Below are 20,879 nucleotides of genomic sequence, written 5' to 3'. Positions count from 1 at the left end.
AGGCACACCCCAAATCTTGTGAGGAGCACTTGTCTCCATATTCGAGACCTGTCCCACTGTCCCGAGACTCCACGGAACAGTGCAGCAACTGAAACCGATGACCAAAAAAAAATAAAAAATTGAAACAAAACTATTATTCATAAAAAATGGAAAAGATTCAATATGCCTGGAGATATTTGATTGCTGGCAGTTTTAGTGGTGGTGTAACTCATTTCTGTTTCTTAGCGAAGAGGCAATATATGTTTCTGAACCTTACTGTAACCAATTGCTGGGGTGAAGAATTTTCCTGGGAGATTGGGAAGTGGATAATCTTCACCATCACAAATGTTGATTGGCAGAGAAAATATGGACCAGTTGCTTTGGCACAATCATTATATCTGGAACAGGGGTGTGAAATTTTGCGTATGCTTTCCATAGCGGTGCCCATTTAAATCAATGCTTAGTTATTATGACCTTCACTCAAAAGAATCATTGAGACCGTTTTCTCGACTCTTTCTAATTAGGGTTTTACTGTAAAATTCATTTTTTAATGAAAAAGTGAGGGATGTGAATTCATAGAAAATATTTTGTGGGAGTATAGACACTAAGGGAACAATGGTAGAGGATATCCCACGATTGCAATAAGGGAGGAAAAATGGAGTCATATCTGTAGAGAGAATTTGATCGATAGAGGTTAAAGAGCAAATTAGAAATAGAAGAGGTGCCAACAAATAGGGGAGAGAATTGAGGAGTTTAGTGTACTTTGGCAAATTTCTTCCTTTTGTCAAGGTGTTTAAAACAGTCAAATAAAGGTTAGATTATGGTTGTGCAAAAGGGAGGTTAGATTATGGTTGTGCAAAAGGGAGACTCTTGGTTGGTTGCTTTTTAGGAGTAAGGGATGCAATTATGGGTATAACTATTGGTGCAATGTTGTAAACAAAATTAGACATTAAATCAATAAATGTGGGTATTAAATTAACAACTGTTATCATAATTGTTAGAACAAGTTTAGGTACGGGTGGCCAGAAAATTTTAAAAATATTTTAAAATGAGAATACACTGATGAAATAAAAAACAACAAAAAAATGAAAATGGAGGAAGAAAAATGCCGAGCAGAAAAGAAATAAAGAGTAAAAAACATTCTTCTATTTACATTCAACTAAAGGAAAGACGATCTAAACCGTTGTTAACGTGATGTCGTTAAAACAACTTTCATTAAATATATAAACAGGATTAATTCTTTCCATTAAAACTACCTTAAATTGGTAAACGCATGTTGGGAATATTTAAAAAATAATAATATATTGTTAAAAAATAGTCATATCTGAATCAAAGTTGCTTCTTTGCTGGGACATGAAAAAAGTTATAACATGGTATTAAAACAGGAAGACTCAGGTCAATAACTTTAAGCACGGAGTGTTGGTTGAAGAATGGAAGCCATATGGATTGAAAATGAAATGGTAATAGTTTAATGGAAGAATGGAAGCCATATGAATTGAAAATGAAATTTGGTTGAAGAATGGAAGCCATATGAATTGAAAATGAAATTTGGTTGAAGAATGGAAGCCATATGAATTGAAAATGAAATGGTGTAGTTTAATGGAAAAACGAAAGACATCTGAATTGAAAATGAAATGGTAGTTTAGAGGAAGAGCCTAAGGATAATTTTAGGTTTAACTGTTAACTAATTCATAATTTTTTCAACACTAAATTTGTTAAGTAGTGTGTTCCTTGGCTTACTCTATATTTACAACATGATAAAAAATAATATTTAAAAAAATTATTCTTGAACTTCAAATATTTTCAAATAGAAAGGTGATTTTTTTTCTTTCGATTCGATATAATTTTACATGAATTGAAAATAGCAGTTCTATTTTACATGAATTGAAAATAGCAGTTCTATTTTGAGACACAAGCTACTACACTCTTTTTACTATAAGGAGATCTCAAAGGTCTAAATTTTTTGATATATCTTGGTTATGATAAAGGGTTTAAATTGAAAATTTTATTCAAGATTTGCTATTTTAATATAAAAGTTTATAATCTTTTGAACATTCGAGATTCATTTTATTACAATCGCACCTCTTATAAAGATGATTTATATTCGAGGTAGTTTATTGGATTAAATTTTTTGAATTATATTTCAATTTAATTTTGTATGTAGATCAATTGAATCTTGCACTTAATGAAATCGAATTTTCAATATGTTAAGATTATATCTCTATTCTAATTCAAGAGACTATTGACTTTAGTTGATCACGCCAAGTATGCTTGAATAGTTAATTTTTTTTTTTTTTTTAAGGAAATATTAGACCCAAGTATTCACCTTCTCACAATTGATTCAACTGGTTCCAAAGTTATTCTCTTCATTTAGAATATTGAGAAAATATCAGACCCCTAAGTATTCACTTAGGTTATATCTCTAGATAGTCTTACGACAACAACAGATAGTCAAGTTTGGCACAACTTGTTTATAGATAACTTTGAGAGGAAAAGCTTTGATATTACCTTTGGCCCTTTTGAAAGTGAGAATGACAATAAGAGGAAATGAGGAAATGAGAATAGTGAGGTAAGGTGGAACCATATTTTGAATTTTCAGCACAACCAACTTGTGTTTGTAGCTTGAGTTGAAGTAGATCTTGAGCTGTCATCATGATGCCCACATGAAGCTTGAGGAGTTCCATAGATCCTCAAACACTTGAATGCCTTTCTTGAAGAGGTGCTTACCTTAGTTTGGGAATCTTTGCCACTAATTGTTTTTTCCTTGGATTGAAGAAGTTGCAAAATTAAGCTCATAGTTGAGAGAATGATTGTACAAAGATAACTTGTGCTATACCAACTAGCAAACTTTCCATATACAATTAAGAGGGGTTGAATTGTTGTTCCATTGAATTGTGTTCCATGATTTTCCTTGTATAATTGGGCTTGGTTTATGTGTCTAGAATTTGCAAACATTTACAAGCATATAATCATGCAAATATTATTTTCTTCTTTTATGTTGTATCAATTTTCATTTTAGTTCCTCTAACTACTATATATTGCTCTTCTAATATTTGAACAAGTGAAAAGCTCTTCTATTCTGGTACACTATCTTTTATTTATTTTTAATTTATTTTGTTATTTTCCCCTATTCCCTTTTCAAATTTAGGCTTGGTACTAGAGTAAGTGACGAACTTGTTTTTCAATCCCTAAGATTCCTACATTTCGAGATTAAACTTCTGTAAGATCTTCCACATTGGTGGTCTTCGCAAGACACTAATATAACATGCACATTTGAGTATCAATAATACAAATAGAAAAATGTTTGGTTAACAATCTTGCATCTTGCACTACTAAAAAGGAGAGCTAGCAATCAATTCCTCTAATTGATGGTCATTTTTTTGTTAGCTTTATCCTTCTTGATCTTCATCTCCAAGATACATTTAGTAGTTGCTAAATCCTTCATATCAAGTTATAAAGAAAGTTGAGGTTTAAGAACCACAATTATTTCCTTAATGTTATTGATCAATAACATATAATCAACATAAATAAAAAACCATTAAATTTATTAAAAATATAAAGTAAATATAATTATATAAATTATTGCTAATAAAATCAAACTCCTTAACATTCAAATTAAGTTTTTGATACATGTTTGAAGATTATTTAAGACTAGGGATTTCTTCACTTTACCTTTACCATAAAGTTCTAGACAGCTATGAAATTTAGATTTCATCTTCCAAATTCTTATGCAAGAAAGCCATCTTAACATCTATCTATACAACCCCAAGATCAAACACAATGACAACAAATAATTTTTTTCTAATGGATCTTAAGCTTCACAACAAGAGAGAGGGTTTCACTCAAACCAATTATCACTAGTTCATAATCTCTTAACCACTAACCTTGCCTTGTACATATTAGATTTCTCTTCTAAATTAACGTTTTTCTTAAAAACCCACAACATCCAATAGGTTTCCTATCCTTATGAAGATTTACCAAGTCTCATGTTCTATTATTCTCTAGTGCAATCTTCTCCTTATCCATGGACTTAAGGATTACTAAGTACACATTTTATTGTCGCCTCCATAGTTCTATGATCATCACAATTAGTAGACAAAGCCAAAATGAAATAAACTATATGGGCTATACATTTCTAATTACTTTCTCTATAAGGGGGTAAGAGGGAGGAATATAACGGGTGGGTGGGGAGCAACCCCTTTTGTCCTCCAACTGTTCCCACCCCCTTACCCCGAACGAATTGTAGGGGAAGGCAATCCCCATATAAGAGTAGGGGGCCCCGACATATCCTCCCACCCACCCCAATTGAATCTGAGGGGGGGCCTACGTAGGGGCCATAGAATTGGGTGGGGGCTAGCCCTACTATTCTAAGGGGCATGTAGGGTGCGTGGGAACTAGAGGGTAGAGTATAGAGCAGTTGGCCCTACCATTCTATAGGCCCCTACTATTCTCAAGGGGGTGGGGGGAGATAGATGGGGCCTCCCACCCACCCCGGGAAAGTTCCCACCCACAATTGAATTTGAGGGGGGCGAGTCTATGGGCTCTATTGGTAGGGGCCCCCTTTCTCGATTCTATACGTAACATGGGTGGGTGGGGGGAGGCTTCGTAGGAGGTTGGGGCAATTCTAGTTGGTGGATAATAGTTGCGCTAGCGTCTCCTCCTCCCTCCCTACTCCTTCCTCCCCACCTACTTCTTCCCTCCTCCCACCTGGGCAGGGTTGGGAATTGTAGTTAGTGTTCTTCTTCTTCCTTTAAATGCTCTAATTCTTTCTTGGAATCAACCTCCCAATTGAGTCATTGAAACCTGATTCATTCTTAGGTTTTGTCTCTTTAGTCTTTGGCTTCATTTATCTTAAATGTTTTATGCTCATTTTCAAGTTGTGAAGGCTCCTAAAGATCATGTTCTAACTATAATATTTTTAGTCTTGAGACTCCCTTTATGATTATAGCTAATGAAGCCATTTATTTATTTTGAAATTCGACTTGGTTCTCTTCTCCTTAGGCACACGCATACATGCCTCACAACCCAAAACTTTAATGTGTTGTAATGAAGGCTTTTTTTTTTTCAAAAAGATTCCTCAGGTTTTCTTCTACAATAGTTGATGTATGAGATATGTTAACTAGATAACACGCCATGCTCACAATTTTTATCTATAATTTCTTTTTTAAACTAGCTCCATTGACCATACTCTTTGCTTTCTCCATAATATCTTATTTTTCCTCATTCAACACCAATTTTATAAGTATGGATTTGTCTCATGCATTATAATTCCATGTTTTATGTAAAATTTATTAAAATATACTAAACAAAATTCTGTACCATTGTTCACCCTTAAAACCTTAATATTGTTGTTGATTTGGTTCTCTACATCTTTTAGAACTCTTTAAACTTTGCGAAGACCTTATATTTTATCCAAGCAATAACAACCATATATTATTGGAGAATTTATTGACTAAAGAAATATAATATGAGGATTTTCCTATTTAAGGTACAATAACAAAGCCAAGTACATTAGTATGAATTAAATAAAAAATCCCTAAAGATCTAATATTCAAGTAAAATTTAATATGATTTTATTTTTCATATATATATATATATATATATATATATATATATATATCTATATATCTATGTATGTATGTATGTATGTATGTATGTATGTATGTATGTATATACATCTCATATCTAAAAGTGTGAATGGATTTTCTACAAGCAATAATCTTAAAATATATATTTTTTCTCAAATAAACCTTCTTGCCATAAATGTCCTCATAATTAGAATACCACTTTCTATAGGGATTGATGTGGAAAGAATCTCCAAATTCGATCAATCATACATCCTCACATTCAAGCATGACTAATATTGCAATTTGAAAACAACACAAATATCTTTGTTAGAGGTATTTGAGTTTAAACTATCATCAAATCCTTGATATTTTTATCCTTGCAATCCTTCTTAGTATGGCTATTTTTTTCATAGTTTAACAATTGACCTGAGATCTTCTAAGAGACTTAGATCTCCCCTTATGTTTGGAGTTATCATCTCTCTTCTCATTACTTTCCCATATCCTTCAACCAATACATTCTTGCTAATTTCTAAAAAAAATACATCATATCCTTTGATAATAAGAAATGAACCATCTCCTCAAGATTTAGTTTTGCAACATGACACTGAACCAAGGGAACGATTTTGAGATGCTAATGGTTAGTGTATAAGTTAAACAAACACAAATGAGATATTCAAATTATACACAATAAAAATCATTATACCTAAAACCTCTTCTTGTTCCTCCGATTGATCCTTTGGTGAAGTGAAGCATACACCCCTCCTTCATTTGATTGGATTGGCTCTTTTGATGGATTGTGGATTTCTCTCCACTACACAACAAGAGAAATTGGATGGATAGATGAGTGTGATGAATATGATTTGGCTAAGTGTGTGATGATTTGGGCATAATAAGGATGCAATGGATGTATTCTAGAGCTCAAGTGGACAACATAAGCTTACTTTGATGATGGATATGGAAATGAGGGGAGGAGACCCCAATTTCTAGATTGGAGGAGGTCCAAATGAAGGACCAGTATTGATTTGAAATGAAGGGTTGAGATTGAAATAAAGTGGGAGAGGATTGAGAGGACAAGGTGTGGGATTCAAGAGATTTTTCATAAAGGCATTTCTTGTCTACACACTCCTCAAGTACACGGGGAAGAGTTCCCCAAGTACATTGGAAGAATAAAAAGGAATTAAAAAATTCCTTGGGGGAGGACAAGGGAATTAAAAATTCCTGAATAATAGATTGTGTGGGAAAAATAAAAGGATAAATGAATTAAAAATTCCTTGGGAAGAGAGGGCATGGGTATGTGCAAAGGATTTGAAATCCTTTGACATGACCAAATCGGGTTCATTTAAGGTTTGGAGGATGAGATGGGAAAGCCATGTATGGCAAAGAGTTGACTCATTCCTAATCAAGGTGATTAGGGATGTGCAAATGATTATGAGTGATTAGGTAGGTTAATGAGGATTAGAGTGCAAGTGAGAAAGTTAGGAGGATGTGACATGAGGAGAGAGAATGAGTGGAGGAATTTAAAATTGGAGGAAAATGATAAGCATGATTAGAGTGATTAATTAGGCTAGATGAAGATTAGAGAAAGACGATTTCTAGGAATCACCCTGGTTAGGTTAATTAATTGGAATTAATTAACTAAGTGGAAATTATAGAAATAATGATTTATGTGACTATTGATCAACATAACCGAGTTGTCCCATGAGTATGACAAAGAACACAATAGGGTGCCAGACTATTTCCTCATCTATTTTCACATTCATAGGTGCTAATTTGTTTACCATAATGGTGAAGGCAATCAAGTGGTTTATTATTATAGTTTAGAAAATTGTACATCCCTATGATTTCACACTGTATGAAATCCTCCCCTTTAGCCCATACTATAAAATATTTTAAATGTAAATTTTTGATACTCTAAAAATCTCATCTAACAAATTCCTCATGATCCTAAGTTTTGAGTTCTTTTTCCTAGAAAATAACACCATGCACAAATGTCTAGTAACATGCCAATGTCCCACAAAAAATCATGATTCAAGTGGTTGTTGGAGCATTACATTCCTAAGAATATTTCAAATGTAACACCACTATCAAAAAATCTATCACTAGCAGAGCATGTTGCAATAAGGTTTTTGCAGATGCAGGATTCAGGTCCTAAAGTTAAAGCTCGAAGTTTCAGTGGTTTCTCCTTTTTTGTGTGAAGACGGGTACATCCAGAGTTTGGTGCGAGATTTTATGCACAAAAAGAAACTTAAAATGTCTTATTAAGACAGTTATCTCCCTCAGATGAGGAGTTGTAAAATTTTTTTTTATTCAGTTGTTCTGATATCTGATCCCTTAAGGGATCTGGGCTAGACCGGAGGTTTTCTTAGCTCCATTCTTTCCTACCGGTGCCCACACTGAATGGAGTTTGTAAAAATTTTACAAATGAAATAAAAATGCGGCTTCGGCCTTTTATTGATCAAAAAAAAATAAAAAAAATCTATCACTAGCTATTTACAAAAAAAAGTATGTTTTTATTCTCTCTTGCACATTCACACATACAATCTTATCTTGGCTCTTTGCAAGTTTCTTGAAGATTTCAGATTTTGAAGCAAACAACACTCTCTTGGCACCTTGCATGCCACTTTTTCATGGTGAGATCACATAAGACAAAATTGTTGTAGCTTTGGAATCCACTTTGGAGGTCTTTTATAGCTTTCAAGTGATCATACTCTATTTTGTTGTCTCATTCTCATCGTGTACAATTTTTTAATGCTAGCAATCATATGTGCTCGACATTAGCATAATGAATTTGATCTATTTTATATATCATTGGCATTACATCCTACTTAAATAAATCATTTTCCATATCAATCTTAGCAAAAACAATCTTAGCTGTTTGTGGAGGTGGAAACACTAAAAATGGGTTTGACTAAGGCAAACCCTTAAACAACTAACTCAACAATTTTCTTTCTTGTTAATTATGTAGGTTATTTAGGATTAGAAGAATGAGGATTATGGGTGATGTTAATTCCTCTCTTCTATTATTTCATTTGATTATCATAGTTTACACTCTTTTAATAGATTGCTCTCTTTGTTTTAGTTGTTTGAATATTTTTTTTGTACACAATGTTTCTACGATTTGCTTTTTCTTGTGTAGATACAAATTTTGGAGCATTATGGAACTTTTAGTCTTTATCTTTACCAGATGATAGCATGCCATGAGGATGTTTGTGCTACACGCTGATGTTCATGGTTGAGGTTCTAAAAAGGCCATAAAATCATCTTTGATGTATATGTACTTTTTTTTCCCCATTGATATCATGTTATAATTGTTGGTATAGAGATAGATAATCTCACCACTCTCTTTTAATTGGGCATGTGTATTAAGATTATAATATTTAATTTTATTTCTAGATATAATTTTTGTAAAAGGATTGGTTAGATTGTATAACAAATATTTGATTCATCCCAACACTAGTATAAATTCTTGATTCTCAAGGAGCTTTCTTTCCTTTGCTAGAATCGATATTCTACACTATAGTTATACTCCATTTTTTATCCTTAAAAATTCTCTTTTATAGAAATAGATTATTTATAAGGTTCTTTTTCTCATGCAAATTCCTAACTTCTTCTGGAGGTTATAGGTGATGGTTCCTTAAATTCCTTTAGGAAGCCTAATATTGAAAGATAAAGTTGAACTAGGTATCTTGCCTTCTTATCAAGCACTTCCTAGTCTTTAACTATTATGCTAGAGAGTTTCTAACTATAAAGTACTGGTAAGGTCCTCCATTTTAAGCGTAGAAATATCAAATTCAATGTCATTGAATCTCTCAAGCTCCATTATAGATATGCTTATGATATTCATTCTTGAAAAACATAATCATATTGTAAATATCTCACTTAAACACAGATTAATAACAACAACCTACTTCTCCCATTGTTTTGGTAAACTAGTTAGGTTCTAATACCAAATGGAAGGACATGTGAGTAAATCCTATTTAATTTGAAGGGGGGAATAATGTAAGTAAACTAGATTCAAAACATTTTTAACAAAGTGACAACTGTAAGCACACGATATAGCCTTAAAACTCCATCACAAAGGAAAAAATCATCCTCTAGAACACACCCAAATGTATTACTTTTCAAACAAGTTACAATATACTATATGAGTTGCAAAACTTCAAAAGAGACCAATGATATTTATCTAGATGAATTTTGAAAATATATTCATGCATGAAATTGACCATGGGATCTCTATTTTAAGCCTTCATCAATAACTTTGAAGACCCATAAGCTACTAATGGTTTCCAAAAATGATGGAAAAAAGTCAGGAGCCAAAACCATGGTCCAACTACTCTAAGTTGGAACCATGTAGCCTCCTCCAAAAGTAAATCCTTCTAAAAAATAATATAACTATATAGTTGATAATTTGACCCTCAAGAACAAGAAGGTTCCAACTAATTCCTAAGCACTCTATATAGGTGAAATAATTGGTCTTATACATTTCTTGTTGTTGGTTAAAAATAATTAGCCTCAAAAATGCTAATCATAGTCTACATAGTAATCACCTATTTAGGAATGTCATTGCATTTGTGATCACCTTGATAGAGAATGACAACTAAAGCATCTTAACATTCATTCCAAGTGGAGCGTCATTTTCCATGTGAGCACATTATTTATAATAATTTTCTTTTGAGGAGATGTCTCAAGTTGCTTGCCCATTGATGTCTCATTTGATGTTTCATTCCTCTTAAGCCCCCTACTAGGAGAGGAACTAATAATCAAGTGCTAAAAGCTATTGGTTGAGTGTGGTTTCATTAGGCAAATGCACATCCTTGAATTCCCCATTCCAACCTGCCCTCGCACTCGAGAATTAAAGGCCAAAATAAAAAAGAAAGGTACTTCATTGAAATTCATATTCAACTTTAGATTTTATCTCTACATACAATCTTTATTTTTTAATTAAATATTAAAAGTAAATTTGCACAAAATCTATGTTCAACTTTATACCTTATTTTCTCTACATATAATCCCAAAATAAATTTTTAAAAATTAAAAAATAATCATTCAACAATGCATACTCAAATAGTTGTCTCAATTTTCTATTCTAATATACATAAAACATGATGCAAGAGGAGCTCAATTAGTCATTATGCACACTCACTATCTTAGACATCTAATGGTAAAACATAAATTGTAGTGAGATATGCATAGCCTATTGGACGAGACTTTGGAAAAGTTGCTTCAACAAATTACTAACTTGTAGAACCTATGATCTTAGATTCATTATTAGCATTTTAACATCCTCACTTTGACATCAACCATAAAATATGGCCCTTTATCCTTTGTATTCTTTAGAGCATATTGAAGTGAACGAAAAATAACTTGCTAATTGTATTTTTATTTTTTTCATTGTTAATAATTAGTAGTTAAGATAACTCAACCTATTTTACTATAAACAACATGAAACTTAATCAATTACTTGACCTCTCTGTAATCAATGGTTTTACACATTATAAGCCTCCACCAGCACTCCAAACTATTGGTATTGTATTCAACATTAATCTCCCTCTCCCTCATCACTTTAAAATAGTGTTTACTTTGCCATAACCATTGAAACATTGAGGCTTAATTATCTAGACAAAATATTTTGTATGTTCTTTTTTTCAAACAATTTTGCTCTACACTTTATCAAGCAAATGACTACATTTAAAATAGGTTATTTATTTTTAATGGATCTACAATCATGTTTCGGATTCTCTATTTTGATAGAAGTTATGATGATGCTAGATAATAATGTAACGTTTGGATTTATACTTGCTAATTTTAGTTGTTTTAAAGTACCAAATGTTAGGGTTTAGACATATGTGGAGCAAATACAAATTAAAAATTATATGTAGATTTGAATAGACAAAGATAAAGAAAAATACAACACAAAATAACACAGAGATTTAACGTGGTTCACCCAAGATGGGCTACATCCACATAACACAACTGTCCAATCTTTTCTTATTATCTAGTAAATCAATACAACACCATTACAATGCCTTATGCATTCCAACCACTTATAACATGCAATTTTAGGGCAACATACAAAGTCAGCCAACAATGACTAACCCTAATCCTAAAGGAATATTCTCATAATCTTTTCCTCCTACTTGTATTCTCATACACGCACAAGAATTTTTTGGGGAGCCTTCAGCTCCCAAATACTTCAGCCCTTTGGGCCAATGCGTTCGCCCAACGAGTGTACAATACTTGCATGATTAGTCGCCACATACCAACACCAAAGACTTGACTAGCAAGCCTATATTTGTGCACATTCTTGAATTTTAATATTCCATGAAACTATTGAAGCATATTGTGAAAGTATTTGTGTGTGCTAAAATTTCTTTCAATTTTGTGCTTTTTATTCAACTACAATATTCTATGAAATTATTGAGGCATGTTGTCCCCACAACTCAATCAATGTAGTTAGAACTAACTATTAATCTTAATAAATATTTCAAGGTGATTTTACTCAGTGGTTGCATAAAAGGAAATTTGTCAAATTGGAGTTAGTAAAAGTATGGAATCTTAAGTTAATGTTGGGACCATTTTTTTTTTTTGATTGATAATTGGCCGAAGCTTGAATAGCTTTTGACTGGAGCTATGAACCAATGGGGACACAGTAGGGGGCCCCATCTCCATTACTTGAATTATTATTATTATTATTATGTTTGATTAGATTGACCCCAAGACCTTCCCCATCCTATGGAAGGCCAAGAGTCACAACTTAGAATTCCACTTCAGATGTCCCTATTGGGAATTGAACTTGGGTCTCCACAGTGAGAACCTAGTGTTTTAACCATTTAAGCTCAACCCCTTGGACAATGTTGGGACCATTTTTAAGGATTAGGTATTTACTAAATTGTCTTGCAAACTAAGACAACTTATAAAGATCACTTACAATAATTATCTTGTGAATCATAGCTACTTACATTAATGAGCTACTCATAACTATTATGTACATTAGACCCATTTATAAGGACAAGCTTACCCACAATTCTAATATAAATGAAATTAAGCAAAACTAAATAATCTTTTAACATAAAATAACTCTAACAAACTTGAAAAACGGCAACAAACTTCGTTATCAAATCCTCTCTGACATAAAAATAAAACAATCCTAAATCCTTTTATTCAACAATCTACTACACCAAATTTCTTTGACTTCAAATAAAATCTCTTTGAATGTGACTATAAAACTATAAAAGCTCACCCAAACTTCCATCACCTTCTAAATAGGTGCTAGGCTGCTAAAGTACCAAATACCGAAACCTAATACCAATAACTCAACTAAATTGATAAATTTTGTTATTGACAATAACCATAAACCTTACATGATAATACATGCGACTGAAAGCTTTGCCAATTTCAACTTTTAAAATTCGAAAAGCCTGGTTTATTTGATCATGCGTGTCCTACTTAAGTCTGCATAATAAAGCAGAATATCCCTTACTTGACCGTTTAGGCTGTTGAGTCCGAAAAAGTAGAGCGCATGAACTAAAGCGACAATCCATTCCATGAATCTTAAAAGGACCGACTACGACAACAGTATTAATTTTATGTTTCACGGGTGATTTTGCCATCGTACTCACAAATCCATCTGGAAAATCCTTTCGCATGTTTGAGTCATCGGATGAGCTGATTTTAGGTGGGAATTGCCCACAAGTGTTTGAAGATGGATCGGAAGGCTGTGATCGCGTGTTTTTTCTTGGTTTTATGTTGTTTTTCGAGTCTCTGTAGTACTAGCAATGGTTTAATTAAGATGGGGCTAAAGAAGAAGAAGGCACTGGATAACTCTACTTACAGTGTACATGCTGATATGATAAGAGGCGCGCTTATTAGAAAGTTTGGGTTGCAGGGAAATTGGGAATTGGGGTCTGACGAGGGTGAGAGTGATTATGTACCTTTGAAGAATTATTTGGATGCCCAGTATTATGGGGAGATTGGTATTGGAACTCCGCCTCAGAATTTTACAGTTGTATTTGATACTGGGAGCTCCAACCTTTGGGTGCCTTCCTCTAAATGCTACTTCTCGGTAAGAAGTAAAGGGATTGATTGGATTTTTTTTTCGTTTAAAATAAAAATTGTTGTCCTTAGACTGAGATAATTTTGTAGTAGTTTTGAAGGCTATATTGGTCCGTGGGAGGTATGATGGTATGCTTACTTGTTTAGAAGATCGTTTCCATGGGTATATAGACTGGTTTTTTGTGGTTTAATAGAATTGAATTTGTGCTGATGAGCCTTAGATTTAGTTTCCCCTCCTTGGGAAACATTTTATAAGAGACAGCCTATTCACGTATGAAGTTTAGGTTCAATCCGGACAACTAGATGTAGTTTGGGAGCCAACGTCTTCGCCTGTTCAACTGTATATTTAATTCTAATGCAGCTTCTCTATTTTTTGTTTTGTTTTGTTATCTTAATTTATGACCTTAATTGGATATATATGCGTAATATAGGGCTAATGGCAATATTCAGTGGGTAATTTAAAGGAATTATTTTTAGCACTTTAACTTCATTCAAGTTTCATATCTGACAAATTTGTTTTGGTTTCTTTGGTATCTTTGCCTAGTTTCATTGACAAGTTCCACTATTAAAAACGTACAATCGACTCTTAATTTTTTGATCATGCTTTTTTTGGTTTAGTTGGTTAAGTGATCCAGACAAATGAGATGCTCTAGCTTGGCTTTGTGACATTGTAAATTTAACTTGTGGGTGACATTGGGCTTGAATACTACAATCTTCTTAATGTTTTGACTGACTTTTACATCAAATTGACGTGCGAATTGCACCGAGTCTCATAAGTTGGGGTACACCCTACTTAATGAGTTGGTGTGCTGAAAACCGAATTTTAACAATTTATCATGGCTCCAGGGGATTTGACCTTGGGGTCCTCTTTTGGAAACTCCAATGTTTCACCACTTAGGCTCAGCACATTTGATTTCTTTCAACATAAATTTCATCCACAACTTCTCCTTTAATATTATGAATTCCGGATCTTGGAGACTATATACCAAAGTCTTTCTTTATTTCTTTTACTTATATTCTAATTGGGTCTTTAATATTGTCATTGATTTATAAGTTGTCAGTGATTTTGATTGGATGTGTGTGTTCAGATTGGTCAATTTTGTTAATTTCCCACCTTCATGGATGTTTTGATACTTTGGCCATTTACTTATGTAATTGGTTAATTCATTCACTTTAGGTTGCTTGCAGTTTTGAAACTTTTTAATTTCAAAGATTTTTGTTGAAATAGAGTTGTGAGAATTGGGTCTGAAGGGATTAGTTAAAATTGAGCAGAGCTACTTAGGTTTTAACTATTTTGAGATTATAGAACAATTGGGAGTTGCAGTCCTCATAGGAATTTTAACAAGTTTAATCATTGCATTCGCAGGTGGCTTGCTATTTCCATAATTATTATAAGTCATCCCAGTCAAGCACATATCAAAAAGATGGTATCTATTTTAAACCTTCAACTTAATCTTTTCCAATTTTTGTATGTGAAATGATATTAATAATGTTAACAAGACTTATTGGTCGATGGGATCAGAAAAAGTTCAACTGCATTGCTCAGCATAAAAGTGCTTAACTTTAAGGCATTGGCTCTTCATTGTGAAGGTGGGATTTTGTTTTATTGATATCGATCAGAACTCCCATATGCTCTTTATTCTCGCACTCTTCAAATTGCTAAAAAATGAACTCAACTCCTATACCTCATATCTGACCCAAATGTCACTAGACTCACTACAAGCTGGATGTATCATGATGAAATGTTTATGTGTTGCTACTGCTTCCAAATTACAGAATACACACTTCTTCTCTTCCCATCCCTTAGATGTTGTCCATTTAACTGTCTCACATTTGATTTTACATGCCCTAGACTCCTAGTCCTTATTTAGGTAAGCCATCTCTGCGTTCATTTGAATTTAGCTTCCATGTACATCCTATAGTGTCCATAAGTTGTTTTCTTACATTATTTTATAATGTGTCTATCCTTAAGTTTTCTGTCACAGAGTTTTTTATTTTTTTGTTACTGTTTAATATTCGTTCAAGCCATTGTTGCACCTACTTATCCATTTTCTGTTCTGTTTCATTGAAGCACTCTATCTTCTGTTTAGCTCTTCTTCCATTACTGTCATAAGCCACTTGTTGATAGCCTAGTAACCAGATCATAGTGCCTGCCTTGTCAAGAAAATGTTTCTTCTAGTACCATCTTATAGGGCTTGGAAGCCTGCATGTCTGCTTCCTTTCTCCTTTTCTTAACTGTTAACCCAAGTGACAACATATATGTATAATATGCATATCCAAAGCTTCTGAAAGGTTTGAGCACTTTTCAAAATAAAAATGTAATAACCAACCCTGGTTACTACTGACTTTTTTTGTATGCTCTTTTGCTACGACATAAATTCTTTAATGAGCTTTCTAACAAGTTCATTTGAGGAATCTAATTCAGTAACCAACATTCATAGACAAGCATCTACTTAATAATAAAGTTCCCATGCTTATTCATAAAGTAGTCTAATTATTTAATCAATAGAACATTAAGGAATATCAGAATCACAACATTTCAAGTGCAAATATCTGTTTCCACATACACATTCACACGCACATACACAAAATGCAAATATATTTTCATGTTACCACCCTAGTCTAAAATCTAAATTATGGTGAGATTCTGAGTGCTAAAGAATAATATGTTATATGGAGATGTGACAAAAAAGGAAAATATGTGTGGTGCTTTTTGTGTTGTTCACAAGTGACTTATCATTTGAAAAATCTTAAGTTCACTAACTAATTGTTTATGTTATATGTTCTTTTTTATGGTGCCATTGGATTCTAGATTATATAGCCTATGTACAAGCGGAGAATAAGAAATTGCTTAACAATTTATATTTTTAATCTTTTGTTTGTGCAGGAAAATCCTGTAGTATTCATTATGGCAGTGGTTCAATTTCTGGTTTCTTGAGCAAGGACTATGTCACTGTTGGGGAGCTTATTGTGAAAGATCAGGTCTCTAATTTTTTGATTTGAAAGTTTTCCAATTGCTGTCAGCGTTTTTGTGGTCAGAATAGTTTAAAATTCATGTCAAGTAAATTTCATCATGGCACAGGTTTTTACAGAAGCAACACGTGAACCGGGGTTAGCATTTGTTACTGCCAAGTTTGATGGAATTCTAGGACTTGGATTCAAGGAATCTGCTATCAACAAGGTTGTTCCAGTCTGGTGAGTGTTGTTTTTCTATGTTCTACAATTTGATATATCTGATTGTACATAACTGTTAAGATTCATCTTTAATGAAGCATGCGCAAGATTTATTTTATAGTGTCTTCAACATCAAGGCTTTAGTGGTTTTCCAACACGTTTATTCAACATTATTGGTGGCTCCCTCATGTAATTTCAGTTAGTGAAACAATTTAACCTAGGTCATGCTTCAAAATCCCATTAACATTTTCCCCTTCTTCCAGAGTTCATACCATATAAATCTGTTTAGTTTTTGTCTAAGTTGCCAGTCTTGGTATGGGTACAGGTTTGAGGTTTGGGTATGATGAGGGTACAGCATTTTCCCCCCCTGGATACGGGCTAAGTCACCAGGTTCGAATTCGAATTCGAAGTTCGACAGCTTTGAAATTCGATGAAGTTCGATGCGGAAAAAATTCGAAATGTGTAAAATTCGAATTAAATTCGCCATATGTAATTTTTAAATTTTTTTTTAATAAATATATGTAATATATCTATAAATTTGCGTAAATAGTTTAACATTGATAAATAGATTTGAAATCATTACAAAAAGATGACACATTTATAAAATATAAACCGTAGGAAACATATGCTTTCACTATCGCAAAGATGTTCTTTTGTCAAAAAGGTACAATAACAGTCAAAAACTTTAGAACTTTAAAATAACTCTAAGTCATCAAGAGCACTTGGCTGGGATGCCGAATCATCATCATCTGTATCACTACTCAGTTCATCATCTGCAAAGTCAGGCTCATCTGCATCTGGCATTGCCATGCCTTCAAGAGTTTGTTGTAAAGAAGTGTTCTTTGCTGATTTGTTCATCAGCAATTTCAAATTGCTGCGAACATAGACAAGATCTCCCAACTTTCCAGTCAGCAATTTGTTCCTCTTTTTGGAATGGATGTGGTCAAAGCAACTCCAGTTCCTCTCACAAGCTGATGAACTTGCTCCCTGACTCAAAATTCGAATAGCAAACTCTTGCAGTTCAGGAGCTGATGATCCATAAGCGATCCACCATCTATATCCAGACATACGTGGCGAGTCATATTTGGCTTCTGCCCCTCCAAACATCCCTTCTCCTCTCTTGTATTGCCAACTTTGATCTCTGATTAGTGCTGCAATTTCTGGATTTGGTACATACCTGCTAATGGCTTGGTAAAGCCCTGCCATGATTTCATTATCACCCCTTCTATCAATAGAAAACAACTTAGGCTCCAAAAAGCAAGCTACTGCATGTAAAGGTGTGTGCATCATTTTCCATCTGCAATCAACTGCCTCCCATATCTGCATATATTCTGCTTCTTCATTGTTTAGTGCTTTTTGAATAGATTCCTTACACCGGTCCATGCTTTCATAAAGCATGCCAAGGCAAGGAGTGTCACCATCAACCATACGAAGCACGTCAACAATTGGTTCACATACAAGCAAGACTTTTGCTGCACTTTCCCAGAAATTGCTGTTTAGGATGATTTGCTCTATGTTCTTCCCCTTGGGGCTTTTAGAAAGCACTGAACTTTCCCACTGATTGGAACATATAATAGACCTCAAAGCTGCTTTTTCTTCAACCACTCTTTTCAAAGTGATATAATATGAAGCAAATCTTGTTTCACAAGGCCTCAACAATTCCTTTGATGCATGCTGCCTATAAATACTCAATGTGAGACGATGATTCCGTATGAAATTTGCAATTGCTCTCCCTCTATGAATAGCTTCATTTATCCATGGGAATTTAGCCAAGTCATGAAGCAACAAATCGAGACAATGCGCTGCACATGGGCTCCAATATATCTGTGGGTACTTCTCTACAATCAGCCTCCCAGCTCCCACACAATTTGCTGCACTATCAGTTACCACTTGAACCACATTTTCCATCCCTACTTCAAGAATGGCTTCCTCTAATATTTGAAAAATATACTCTGAAGTTTTTTTGTGGTTCATGGTGTCAATGACTTTCAAAAACACAACACCTTCAGGACAAGACACCAAAACATTAATCAATGGCCTTTGACACATATCTGACCATCCATCACTCAATATAGTGCAACCTGTTTCCTTCCAAGTGGCTTTGACATCAGCTAATTTTTCAGTCACTCTATCTTTTGACCTCTGCAAAAGAGTTGTCCTGATAGCCTCTGAACCTGGGGGTGTGTACCCTTTGCCAAACTCTGCAATTTTCTGAACTGCATTGCGGAAATGAGGATTTCTCGCAACATTGAATGGAATAGCACTTGTGTAAAACAAATCAGCAACTGCATCATCCACCTGTTGTTTCTCTACTGGTTTCCAAAAGTTGTTCAGTGTTCCACTCTGTTTTGGTACACTCGCCGCTTCGGATTGCACAGAAGAGGAAGACATGGCAGATGTGAATCTAGATATATCTCCTTCAATTCTCTGTTTCTTTTGTGCCTTCTTCATTTTGCCTACCGTTGAAGCAACCAACTCTTTCTCTAGAATAGCTTTAAGTTCTGGAGTCGCACCTGTGCATGCTTGAACACCTCCACCTGGACCCCCTTTATTAGCAAGGAAGTGGTCCCTAAGCCTTGTTAAAGTTCCAATGATATTTGCCTGACACATGTTACATTTGATGTGAGTTCCATTTCGGGTCACATGCTTCCATGCCTCAGAAGTTGATTTGGGAGGAGCCATTAAATGAAAATCTGCATGTTTGGAAAGAAAAATTAAAAAACACACTATTTTTATTTCAACCTTTTAAAAATATATAATATTAAACAATATAATAAAAAACCATTAATATAAAATTATAAATTATATAATAATAATATTAAACAATATTATAAATTTATAAACATAAAAAAAATTGACACCATATTAATATCATATAAAAAAATGAAGCAGAGATATATAATAATAAATTAATAATATCATATTAATATCATAAAAAATAAAAAAAATTAACACCATATTAATATTAAATTATTAATTATTAAACATAAAAAATATTAAACCTAAAAAAATTTAATAAAATATAAAAATATATAATATTATATTATAAAATATAAATATAAAGCATAAAATATATAATATTATTATTATATAAAATTACATTTTTAAACATTAAGTTATTAACTATTTAACATTATAAACAAAAAAAAAAATAATAAAATAAAAAAAAATACCTGTGCGGCGGACGTGTGCGGCTGTGTAGGCGGCGTCGCGGAGTGCAGGCGGCGTCGGCACTGGTGGCGGCGTCGTCGCGGAGTGCAGGCGGCGTCGGCGTCGGCACTCGGCACTGGTGGCGGCGTCATCGCGGAGTGCAGGCGGCGTCGACACTGGTGGCGGCGTCGCAGACGGGTGGCGGCCGAGCACCGGTGGTGGCGTCGCAGAGCGGGCGGTGGTTGCAGAGCGGGCGGTCAGGCAGAGCGGGCGGCGTTAGCAGCTCGCGTGGGTGTGGTTGCAACGTCTGCGGCCGCCTATTTATAAAATCTGCCAAAACAAACCCTAAAACGCAAACCCGAAAAATTAAAAAAACACTTTAACAAACCCTAAAATCGAATTTAATCGAATTTAATCGATTTTTTTAATGGTTTTTCAAGTTCGCCGAATTTCGAACTTCAAGGTTCAAATTCGGTCGAACCTGGTGACTTAGGATACGGGTATGGGTTTGTATATATATATATATATACTATAAAAACAATGATACTCATTGCTGATAAAAAATAAATATTTAAAGACCTTGTTATTTGCAAAAAGGGAAATACTTGTAATTTCAGAACTCAGTGATTTTGTCAAATGTCAATACATAATGAAAATTACAATTAATATTCTATAATCTTTATATTTCTCTTTATTAAGAGCATCAAAGTCAGCATTTGGTTCGATTCCATTTGAAACTTCCACCTAGCCATGTCATAATACAAAGCCACCTCATCTAAAGAGATTTTGGCAAGTTGTGCAACAATAATATCTAAGTCAACACACTCAAGTGTTAGATTCCAATTTGTTGGCACCCTGTAAGAGGCTATCCCTGGTTGCTGTCCAAATATTTTGTTTAGAAACCTCTTTGACACTCTTTCCCAAATAACAATTATGATAAACAGCTGCAATCTCCCC

At 33.9% G+C, this 20,879-nt stretch overlaps 1 protein-coding gene across 2 annotated transcripts in view; it reads left to right on the top strand.

Annotated features, from left to right (window-relative positions):
- Positions 1-12,934: 12,934 nt before the first annotated feature.
- LOC131072346 (aspartic proteinase A1) overlaps positions 12,935-20,879 on the top strand; it is a 113,008-nt gene continuing 105,063 nt past the window's right edge. The window contains exons 1-4 of one of the 2 annotated variants that reach the window (XM_058008574.2): positions 12,935-13,608; positions 14,965-15,025; positions 16,486-16,580; positions 16,681-16,793. In XM_058008574.2, coding sequence (XP_057864557.2) covers positions 13,249-13,608; positions 14,965-15,025; positions 16,486-16,580; positions 16,681-16,793 — 629 coding nt within the window. In that variant the 5' untranslated portion in view covers positions 12,935-13,248. The remainder of the gene's footprint in view (positions 13,609-14,964; positions 15,026-16,485; positions 16,581-16,680; positions 16,794-20,879) is intronic. The other variant, XM_058008516.2, reaches the window with a different exon arrangement.

This window comes from Cryptomeria japonica, chromosome 3 (assembly GCF_030272615.1).
Source record: "Cryptomeria japonica chromosome 3, Sugi_1.0, whole genome shotgun sequence".
Taxonomy (NCBI): Eukaryota; Viridiplantae; Streptophyta; class Pinopsida; order Cupressales; family Cupressaceae; genus Cryptomeria; species Cryptomeria japonica.
The sequence above is the reverse complement of the archived record's forward strand: the minus strand, read 5'-3'. Positions and strand labels throughout refer to the sequence as shown.